Source organism: Acanthopagrus latus, chromosome 13 (genome assembly GCF_904848185.1).
Source record: "Acanthopagrus latus isolate v.2019 chromosome 13, fAcaLat1.1, whole genome shotgun sequence".
Classification (NCBI taxonomy): domain Eukaryota; kingdom Metazoa; phylum Chordata; class Actinopteri; order Spariformes; family Sparidae; genus Acanthopagrus; species Acanthopagrus latus.
In genome coordinates, this window is record NC_051051.1 from 7,820,209 (window position 1) to 7,831,202 (window position 10,994).

At 40.7% G+C, this 10,994-nt stretch overlaps 1 protein-coding gene across 13 annotated transcripts in view; it reads left to right on the forward strand.

Moving 5' to 3' along the window:
* The window catches only part of zmp:0000001168 (signal-induced proliferation-associated protein 1), a 40,960-nt gene extending 32,171 nt beyond the window's left edge, over window positions 1–8,789 (forward strand). For 6 of the 13 annotated variants that reach the window (XM_037119489.1, XM_037119491.1, XM_037119490.1 and 3 more), the window contains 4 exons: window positions 1,553–1,651; window positions 2,695–2,764; window positions 4,026–4,104; window positions 6,281–8,789. In XM_037119489.1, the coding sequence (XP_036975384.1) occupies window positions 1,553–1,651; window positions 2,695–2,764; window positions 4,026–4,104; window positions 6,281–6,424 (392 nt within the window). In that variant the 3' untranslated portion in view covers window positions 6,425–8,789. Of the gene's footprint in view, window positions 1–1,552; window positions 1,652–2,694; window positions 2,765–4,025; window positions 4,748–5,011; window positions 5,076–6,179; window positions 6,251–6,280 lie in introns of those variants that run through there. The other 7 variants (XM_037119500.1, XM_037119501.1, XM_037119498.1 and 4 more) reach the window with 7 other exon arrangements.
* The last annotated feature ends 2,205 nt before the right edge of the window (window positions 8,790–10,994 follow it).

A 10,994-nucleotide genomic window follows, 5' to 3' on the forward strand; every position in this document is an offset into this window, starting at 1 on the left:
GTGACCAAAAAGAGTTGTTTTATGAGTTGAATATATGAAATGGAAGCTGTTGTTGAGCTCTTTCTACAGCCAAAAGGGTATATGTGAATCATAAACCAATACAGAATTATTGATCAAAAACCAAGAGAACTGACACTGGACACAGAGTCCAAAGGACGTAAATGCGCTCACATTAAAAGTGTTCTTTTCAGTATATGTCAAAATACTGACTTAAATTTAAGACATATTATCGTCATTAATTTGTTTGACTCTCCTATAAAGTTGGTCAAATGTCACCTCTGAGCCTCTGGTTCTTACCCCTCACTATATATATTTTTTTTATTTAAAATACTTTAAATTGAATAAAGGAATGACAGCTGCATGTAAAATGAAAAATATAAATGTTTGAAAATGAATTGAGGGACAAAGAGCACGCAGAGATTTTGCGACCCTGAACACGGACTCAAAACAAAGCTCCCCCTCTCAGACACAACAGCTGACACGACTGCTCCACCGATGCCAAAATGGAACAATTACACATGTTTTGCAAATCATCCCTGCCTGATTTAATTCCTTTTCCCCAGATTTTTTCTGCCTTAAACCCCTCTCTTCATTATCCTGCCTCTCCTCCCTGCTGCATCCCCTTTGTCCCTCCTCTTTCATCCGCGCTGCCCCCTATTCCGCTAATCTAATATCACCCCTGCTCTGCTGCCACCCCCTGCCAGGGCGGGGATAAAAGGGGGACAGATGGGTAGTGGGAGGGGTGGAGTTTTTTTTCGGCAGCCCCAAAATCAAGGAGCCCCTCTTACACCATCTGCTCTGCCTCCACCGAGACTATGAGACTCATCATTTAAGCGCCGTAAGAGCACACTCGCTCATCCTCGCGTCAGATTCTTCTGATTTTTGTGGGGGAGGATCTTCTTAAGCCTCCGATTGTTTTATGTTGCGTGCTTTCACAGGAAGTCTGCAGGTCGTTAAAGTGTACCACAACTTTGATCCTAAAAGATGAAATCCGGTGACTTAATGGAGCTGAAAAACGGAAGGATTATAGCATCCTTTGTTAGATTATTGCCTTTATTACACAGGTTGATTGCTAAGAGGCAGACAGGAAACGGAGGGAGAGAGAGAGTTGTTAGTTGTTTTGTGTAGTAAACAGTCAGCTATGAAGGCACAAATGTCATAATTTTAAAATCTTTTTTTAGATGTTTTATGAAATCTGCTTGCAATTATTTACCAAAACTTTGATATTCAAATTGATATTTAGCACATTTTTAAATTTCCCCTACTGTTCCCATCTTAACTGGTTTGAAAAGACCTTACAATGTCATGTAACCTGTATGAAACCTAGATTCATAAATAATAATATGTCCTCCTTGTCCCTCTGTTCTGCCCGAGTCTGACCAGCATTAACACAGCAGCGCCCCCCAGTGGCAACTGCTTGTTATTGTGGAACAGCTGCTCAAATGTCTGCAGTCCCGCTGTTCTTCTGTATTATTTTCCCATGCTATGATATATCTGCTACACTGAGACATTTTTCACAAGGAAGCATCTTCAATCTTCAATCTTCCCTCAGTTCTCTCGGAGACGACAGACTCTACTGAGGAGGAGTGGCAGTCCATCGCTGACCTGGCCACGGCCTGCCGCAGCATCCTGGAGGCTTTGTCACGAGAGGGTGAGACACTATTTATACACTCACACATCTTTCACTGTCTGTACGTGTCAAATAATACAGCAGGCTGTCTTCGCTGTTAGCACAATCAGAAATACCGAATGAGATTTGGACATTTGTGCAAAAATAGTCTTATTTAATTAATCAGAAAGTTTTCATCCAGGCTGTTGAAGCAGAGAGATTTCAAATAATCAAACAGAAAATCTTTAGATTAAAGATTAAATACGTCGTTGTTTTTCTTTGTATAATGTTTCTTTTTCAATCGTGACAAAGCAGAGAGAAAAAAGTACAATGTGCATTGTTGCAACACATCTAAATTTGGAGCTTCACAAGTCGGACATAAATGAAAAGCAGGCGTGAACAGGCCTTACCTAGAGTTATAAATAAGTTCAGCATTAACCCTGTTGTTGGCACTTTTCACCAAATTAAGTTCCTTGGATTGCGTCTGTAGCTAGTACAGCACAAAAATGTAATTTTTGTCTAAATAACTGTCGCTTTGTCAGAAGTTTATATGCCAAATAAACAAGAATTTCTAGCTCACAAGTGATCATGTTTTAGCAGCTGATGAGGAAAGAAATATAAAGTTGTGATCTTTCTAAAAGGCGTTTGTCTTGGTGGGCTCCCCATCGAGCAGAGCCAGCCGAATTCCATTTAAAAAACTGGCCCTTTAAAGGTGATCAGACACATCACAGCTGGTGGAACCATTATTTTTGCATGTGAAAGAAGTTTATTAAATGCTTTAGGGCATGTAAGCACGTCTAATCAGATCTGTTTTGAAACAGTCAAGTTGGAATCTCTAATAAGAATCATTTCAGTCATGTTGGAAAAAAGAAGTTACTGATGCCTTTGTGACTGGATGGGAATACATTTCTCCATGAAGGCTGTCAAAGTATCAGCTGTTGAGTGAGATGTTCAACTATCCAAGTCATTTTGGCTATATGATGTACAGTACATCTCCCACCTTTGCCTCCCTCAGCTTTACTGTTGATTATTATTTGTAAAGATATTTAAAATGCCAATGATGTGGATGATGTTTCCTACCACAGACCGTAAAGCCGCAGACCCCTCCCAAGCCGGAGACCAGACGGATAGCAAGCTGAAAGACTCAAAGGAGAGGTGGGTTGCTCATACAGGCAGTTCAGTATCACTACAGTTAGTCTCTTGGTTTTTTCTTTTTGTCTTTAGTCTTCATCTTCTCCTTTATCCTCTCTCAATTATTCAGAATTTATCAGCCAAATACAACAGTTTGACGCGATGGCTTCTCTCCCCCATAAAGAGAGCCCTCTCGCTGACTCAGTGGTGCACTTTTGTGCATGCAGACACAGATGCTCACACACACACACACACACTCTCACTCACAGCATGTCTGACTCACTGTCATTGTCATCAACTCCCACTCGAATCCATTTTGTTTTACTTTTATACTTTCCCCAGCTCCACGGTGCTCTGCGGTTGCCTTGCGTTTTTTTTCTCCTCCACGCTGTGTGTGAGCAAACAGCGTGATGTGAAGTGCTCTGAGTGGTCGCTAAGACTAGAAAGGTGCTATATAAGTACAGTCCATTTACCGTTTGCCATATCAAAGTCCACAGGAGTGTTGGCGAAAAGCAAAACAGAAAATGAGTCAATAAGAAAATAAGCAAACACCGACGTAAAGCTTCTCTGCAGTCCAAGTCCCTGGTGTTTGCAGGAGCAGTTCATGTCCACCCACGTACTGTGGAGGTCAGCGCTGATGACTGTTTCACCGTCACAGTTTGGCTCCATCTGGCATGTAAAAAGCTGTAAAAAGACACCAGTACAGTCTATTCCATATATTTCTTCATCTTCACAGATACTAACAAGAGGTTCATTTGCACTTGACATGTGGCACCTTTTCATAACTTACACATATAAGCTTTGAAGGAGACCCATGAAACACAGTGTTCAGACAAAGGGAGAATACAGTGCTGACAGATCAAGATCAAAAATACCGTATCTTTGATTGTTAAACTTAAAAATACAACACTAGGTTGTTTTCACAGTGTCGTGTTCTTTCCTTTACAGTCATTGTCAGGCTTTTCACGTCACCTGGAGACGGCTTTGTGCTCCACTCTGTTGGGCGGCGTCATTATGTATAACTGCGGCCAGACGAAATGCATCATGGGATGACCGTACTCGCTCAGAATGGGTCTGCGTGTCAGCAGTAGCAATTACTGTAAATTGATCTCTGAGTATTGCAGGTTTCATTAAAGGCAGCAGGGACTATGCTCGCTCTGTATGAGACGAAGGGAGGCGTTGCGGCAGTGAAGACGTTCACCGCGTTGATGATTTCCATTTATTTGTTCTCTGCAAAAATTCCGTAATTGCTGTTGACGAGTGTCACTGCATCTCTTTGTTGCAGTGACTCTCCAGGCCACCTAGAAGAGAAGGTATCGCAGCTGGAAGCCATGCTGAGGAAGCTGCAGGATGACCTGCAAAAGGTGCTTTGACTTTCATGAATGTTTTTCTCTGTAATGTTTTCAGTGAGCTCAACGGGAGTGTCAGCAGGTAGGAGAAAAGTATTTAAAGCGCCACAGCTTCTTTCGCTGGAGCGAGAGGATTTGTGTTTTCTGATGCTGCCTCTTGTTTACTCGCACAAATCCTCCTGTCCGTTTGGCCATCTCAAGTCTCAGCTGACTCACTGAAGGCACAAAAAAAAGAAACACTCAATAAGCATTTATTTATTCACAACTCTGTTGTAAATTTGTACAGTGACATTTTCAGATTCCTTGACTAGTCCGACATCATACTTATTTTAAAAATTGTATTTATTACAACTCCTTTGGTGTAAATATTTTCTAGCACTTTCCTCTTTCCACAAATCTGTGTTGCTTTGTTTATTTTTTATTTTTTTCATGTAGATGTCAAAGACTGCTGTATGTGATGAATTCAAAGGCTTCCTCTCCACCTCAGAAACAGCTGCTTGAAAAAAAGAGTTCTCAGTACAATGTCCACTTGTGCTTTCATTCAGCCTGTGGAGTCAGCAGACAGGTGGACCTTGTGTTGAGGATTCTTTTATAAATAGTGTTTGTGTCTGTGTGTGTACAAAAATATTATATAAATATATTATTCCTCTCAATTGTATGGAACGTTTTCTATTTATTCTTTGATCAGGACTTGCAAGTATATCCGTTTCTATTATTGATGCATCTGATGAATATCAACCAATCATTTGGTCTATGAACTCTCAAGAATAATGGTGACACCAATATCAACAGAAAATTAATCAGCTACAGATTTGATAACTGATTAATTGTCTGTATTCAATGAAGTGAAAGTGGAACATTCTTTGATCCTATCTTCTAAAATGTAAAAAAAAAAAAAAAATACTGCTTTTCTCTTTTTTAGAGCTTTGGGCTTTGAACTGTTGGTCGGACAGAACAAGCAATTTAAAGACGTCATCTTGGCAGCTGTGAGAGGCATTTTTCACTATCTTTTAAAAATGTTAAGCAATTATTGAAAAATAATAAAATTGTCATTTTTATATATATGTATATATATACATATATGTATTAAGTTGCTTACTCAGTCTGACCAGCTGTTTATTCTCAAAGTATTGAGACAATGATGTCATTTAGAGCAGTGATTCCCAACCAGGGCTACCTGATTACAGAGTAGCTCAGCTAATTAAAAAATGTAATTTAAAGGAGAACTATTATGCTCTTTGTATTGTATCCATCAGTGTGATTTATAGGTTCTTGTGCATATAAGAAACACCAAAAAAGGTCGAAGTCCAGAAGCAGAAGCTGCTCTCTCCCACAGAAAACATTGCCCCTGAATGCCTCATCAGCAGTGCCGCCTTTGACTCCATGACTCTGTGACAACGACACGTCACAATGTCACACATTTGCATAATAAATGCCTAGCGGCTAGTTTGGCGCACAGGAATTGATTTAGCTGAGCTGCACTGTTGTTAGCAGTGCTGGCTCAGGCATATGTGAGCTGACCAATCAGAGGAGACTGGGTATCCAGGAGGAGGGGCCTTAAAGAGACAGGAGCTAAAAACTGTTTTCAGACTAAGGGAGAATACAGTGCTGCTGCAGTGGACAGGATGAGGATGTGTTTTTTGAGCACTAAAGCATGTAAACTTATTCTAATTGTAACCCAACATAAAATTATGAACCTGAAAAAATGAGCATAATATGTCTCCATTAAAAAGTGCATCAGTTATAACCATGAATTTAGGTGCCATAGCAATTAAGAGTGCATGAAAACAAGCAAGAGGATATGAAACAGTTAGCTCAAAGTAATGTATAAATGGTTGAATTGTGGTTGTAGCACAAATGCAAACTTGACCAAACTGACCTAAACCTTCACTTCAGTTATGAACTGTTGGGGTACGTCTGACAGAAAAGGTTGGGAATCACTCATTTAGACTCTGAACTCATTTTCCATCAAAGAAAATGATCCGTTCAGTGACTAATTGTGACTTTTTTCCTGCACTGCAGTGAGATGTGCCTCTCTACACTTCCTGTGTCGTTATATTTCAAGCTCTGTGTTTATGTGTGCCCACTAGTTGCCTTAAAGCCACCGCTGTACCTGTCGCTCCCCTCCCGTTCCTGCCACAGCGATCTGAGCGACGGCTTTTGTTTTCTGTTGTGTGCCGATGTCTTTCAGGAGAAAGAGGACAAGGCGGTGCTGCAGGCCGAGGTGCAGAGCCTCCGGCAGAACAACCAGCGGCTGCAGGAGGAGTCGCAGAGCACGGTGGCTCGCCTCATCAAAGTCACTGAGCTGCTGTGCAACGTCAACAAGCCCTGTTAGCCTCTCCTCTCCTCTACTCACCTCGCCTCGCCGCGGCACGCACAAACACACAAATCAGCAGAGGGAAAGATGCAAATCGTGCAGCGTGCTTGTACGCTCAGTATACTTATTTTGTTCGTGCATATTTGCAAAAAGCAGACACATACACACACGCAAAAACACACACATCCTCCTCAAACTGTGTGTCTCATTCCTGAATCCTGGACCTGCCAGTTGGTGAGGGAGTATGCAAATCAACTCATACAAAAGACATTCTCCACATCCCTTCATAGACTGACCAATGGGCAGCTCCCAGGCTGCCGCGTTGGCGTGCTATGCCAGAGTGCTTCTCTTGTTGTGTATGTTACAGTATGTGTGCCGCATGTGTGCGCGCGTGTGCCTCAGTGTGTGTGTGTGTATGTGTGTATGTGTGTGTGCATCTCTTACTGTACCTTGCTTCAAATACTTGACGAGCTGGGCTGAAATAGCACTTGCATAAAAGAAAAAAAAAGTGGCAATGAAGACTGAGAGACACTGTATAGCATGTTTGGTGGTGTCTTATCTGAAATGACCAAAAGTGTATATATATATCACCAGTAGTATATGTGAACAGTAGTATTGCTATCCTCTCTGCCGGACGTGTAGTTGCAATGTGTGAGTGTGTGTGCTCATAGTGTGAGAGGCCTCGCGACAAAAACACAAGTAAAAAAAAGGGGGGTGGACATGTCAATGACGAGCCTGCAAGGCTGCCTTCTACTTCAAAACATGTCATGATGCTGAGTGACTGGCCTCAGAGCAGCGTCCGTTACGTAAGGACATCACTCTCCGCCCTCATCACTTCTCAGTAGTACTGTATTTAAGACAGTTTGTAGGGAGAGGGGAAGAAAAAAAAAACATACATGAAAGGGACGTAAACCGGAAATGTCCCCCCTGAGGAAAAAAAAAAAAAAAAAGAAATGAACTAAGCATGCTTGTTCCTCCTGGAAGTACGTATGAAAACAATATTAAAGGGGTCGTACCTCTCCCGAAGACACAGACAATGGCAGGAAAAAGAAATGCTTCAGCTTCCTTCCATGATAGCCTGTAGCTGTTTTCTTCTAACCTCACTCTTGTAGCAGCCATACTGTAGAAGATCTCCTCCTGCTGGCCTGAACCACACAATGCCAAAACGGCAGCTTTTTTTTTTTTTTCCTTTTTCAGCTGGCAAAATAGCTTTAGGTGTCTGAATAAAAACACCTTGAACTCATAGTGAAATACAGAAATATTGTATTTAAGATATGTTTTTGTGTTTTTGGCAGATGTCTACAGTGACTATTTTGGAGTTTAATTGTTTGGTATGGCTTCTGAGTGGTAGGTGAAATCTTACCGTTCCACCCCTGATGTGTGTTTGTGTACGTTTCTGTGTCATTCTTGCACTTTTTTTTCCTTTTCTTATGTAACATCAGCACTGGACAGGGCACATGCTGTATTTTTCATTTAGCCTCACTCAACAGAAGAAGGTGGAGAAGCTCTCACTCACCCCCCCCCCCAACTCTCCTGGCACCACCTTCCTTACCTCATCTTTTTTTTGTGTGTGTCCACCGCTGACGGCGCCAATAAACAAACAAACAAACAAGCAAACAAACAAACAAACAAACAAGTGTTTTAGAGGAGTCGGACTGCTTCTCCTCAGTGCCAACGAAAAAGCCCAGGCAGCTCTCCTGAATCCCGCCGAAATCAATCAAACCGAACTGAACTGACTGAAAAAAAAAAGGGATGCCAAACGTTCACCGGTCACTCAGACTCTCTTGTTTCTTCTTGTACAGACTTCCTCTTGTAATTTTATTTTAGAGTCACTGTGAATACCTGGTACCAGCATATTAAGATATATACAGATTAAATTATGAATCTTTATCAGTATGTGAAGATACTGTATGTACAGTTCCATGTTACTTAGTGCATTGGGTTGTGTACGCCCTCCTTTTGCAGGATGATTATGCAGACAAAAAGTGTTGATATCCGCAGGCCCCCCTCCCCTCTCCCCTCCCTGTTTCACCCCCACCGGGAGCCTTCGCGACTGAACAGGGAGACGTCCGCGCCAGAAGACCTGTTCTACTGTGTCTTGTATAGTTATTTAGATTGTAGGAGGTTGATCAAGCATGAGAATGTGCCAAGCAACTTCCAAGCTCCCCACCCCCACCTCTCCCTCCCTCCTCTCTGTATGTGTGTATGTATAAAAATGTAACTTATTAATCATGCAAATGTGGATTTTCTTGTAGCTGTTTAAACTGGAGGAACCGAAAAAAAAAAAAAAAGAAAATGTGAAATAGGGCAGAAAGGAATTGGTGGGCTTGGTTATGAATTTTTTTTCTTTTTTTTTTTTTTTGTAGAGAACCAACAATGATATGACAAACTACTATCTGCAAATCTTTGCTTAATGTGACTCTTATTATCATTCTAGTGTTGAGCTACTCCAGCGATGGCTCGCACATATTGAATAAGGTCTTAAAACACCATTAGGTACGCCTTAATGAGTGAAACTCCTCTGTCAGAATGGATGGTCAAACTGGTCATACTGGTGTTACGTGAAGGCTTATTTTCTCTGACTTTGTGCCTACCTGAAAAATGTAATGTATGTTAACCCAGCATAGTGACCTCATTTCTTTGTCTTCGGTTGCACTTACTGAGGTTTTCTCTTTTTTTTTTTTCTTTTTTTTTTTATCGGCTGATGAAGGATTTTCTAAAGAGACCGTCGCAACATCTGGTCTTTCATCCGCCTCACTAGGGGGGAAAAGTCACTGAGTAACACATGATGCGAAGGAACAGATGATAATAATAGATGTGTGTTGTTGTTGTTGGTCTGAAGAATCACTAGAAGCTCAGCGAGTACCACCGATTGTCTCACGGACGCGAACCGATGAATATATGGTTTTTCAAAAAGCGAATTAAAAGGAGAAAAAAAAAGGTGCTTCAAATGACTGATGATGCATTGAAATTGAGTTGAAGTTGATATGAATGTGTTGAATGGCGTATGCTTCCTCTTAGGGATGATTATTTTGGTATTTACATATTTAAAGAATAATAAATTGTCTCAGAAAATCCAACATGTGAGTATGTGAGAAGCAAACCTGATTGTGACTGAATGACCTAAAGGGGATGTACAGGGAATATACTGAACATCACTTGTTACTTACCTCCAGTCTGGATCCAAACACAGCTGATACACACGTTTTGTCAACACGGCAACAAATAACCCAAAGGCAGATAATGTCGAGATATGTGTCTGACTGCCTTTTTAAGATGTGATGGGATGATTATGGGGAGTAATGTGTTCATTCTATTGTAGTTTGTAGAGGATAAACAATGGGCAGGAAGGCCCGCCCACAGCCAGATGATTGACAGCACAACCCTTTAAGAAATAGTAAAAAAAGAAAAAAAAAAAAGAAGGAAACAAAACAAAACAAAACAAAAAACACCAGGGAAAAGAATTAGGACACAAAGAGGGGGGCAGTCATTTGTAGATATATTAAAAACTAACAAATTATGTGAAACAATAAACAGAAACAGGCGTTATTTATAAGTATAATATAATAACATAATACTTGTTTTAAATAATATATTAATAAATATATAACTGCATAGAGAAAACAAGCAAATGTGAAACTGATTATAGTTGTTTTGTATTTTTTTTTTTTTTTCCTTTAACTTGCTCATGTATTACCTCTCCGTACGTTTTGAAATTGAATCTTATTTACTCTGACATAAGAAAAGAGGTCAGGTCCCAATCTGAGTGTCTGAAAATAGTAAGACGTGGAAGTCAGTTGGTGGGATAAAAGCACAAGAAGCATGTTTAAACAGTGTAACTCACACTATGGGAAGCTGTTATTGAGCCAACAATAGGAGAAGTAGAGCACAATTTTTTTTATTGTTCTTCCTATACGGGCAAAAGCAGAAATGATCTCGGTGTAAAAGGGAAGGGCCATGCTCGAGGTACTTTTGGAATCAATTTGATTTTGTTTTGGAGCTGCATCAAGGCAAAAATACATCCCTTAACAGAGAGAGGAAAGCAAATACTGAATTAATAGATCATGAAAAAGTATGTTAAATCTTCTCCCAGCTGCATTTACACCAAATCAATGGCTTTCTGCACCCACAGTGCTGCTGGGTGTCGGTTACTTGCAGTTTGCGATGGTTCCAGGTGAAAATCAATCCTGCAGCCGAAATGAAACGCAGCAGCTTTGAGAAGCAGGATTATTAAAAAAAAAACCCTCATCTCTTTACAATCAAACTGCCTCGTGTTCTAAATCTGATTTTTGAGGTCAATGCATGACGCACACACACACACACAGAGTCAAAAAGAAGCAAACGTTTGAGCTGTTTTTTTTCTTTTTTAATTGAAAATGTATTTGCAGCCTGCTCAGGAGCTGATGATCTATCTGGAGACAGAAGAACATCACTGATTTAAGTATGATTTAGATTTAACTGTTGAGAATCAGTCACAACACCCTGACTTTCATATTTTATTACCATCCAGGCTGAAGCACTGTCATCCAGAGCTACTGATGCTGAGGGTTATTGTGTGTTCGGTGCACCAGGTGGACTGAGCTTGACA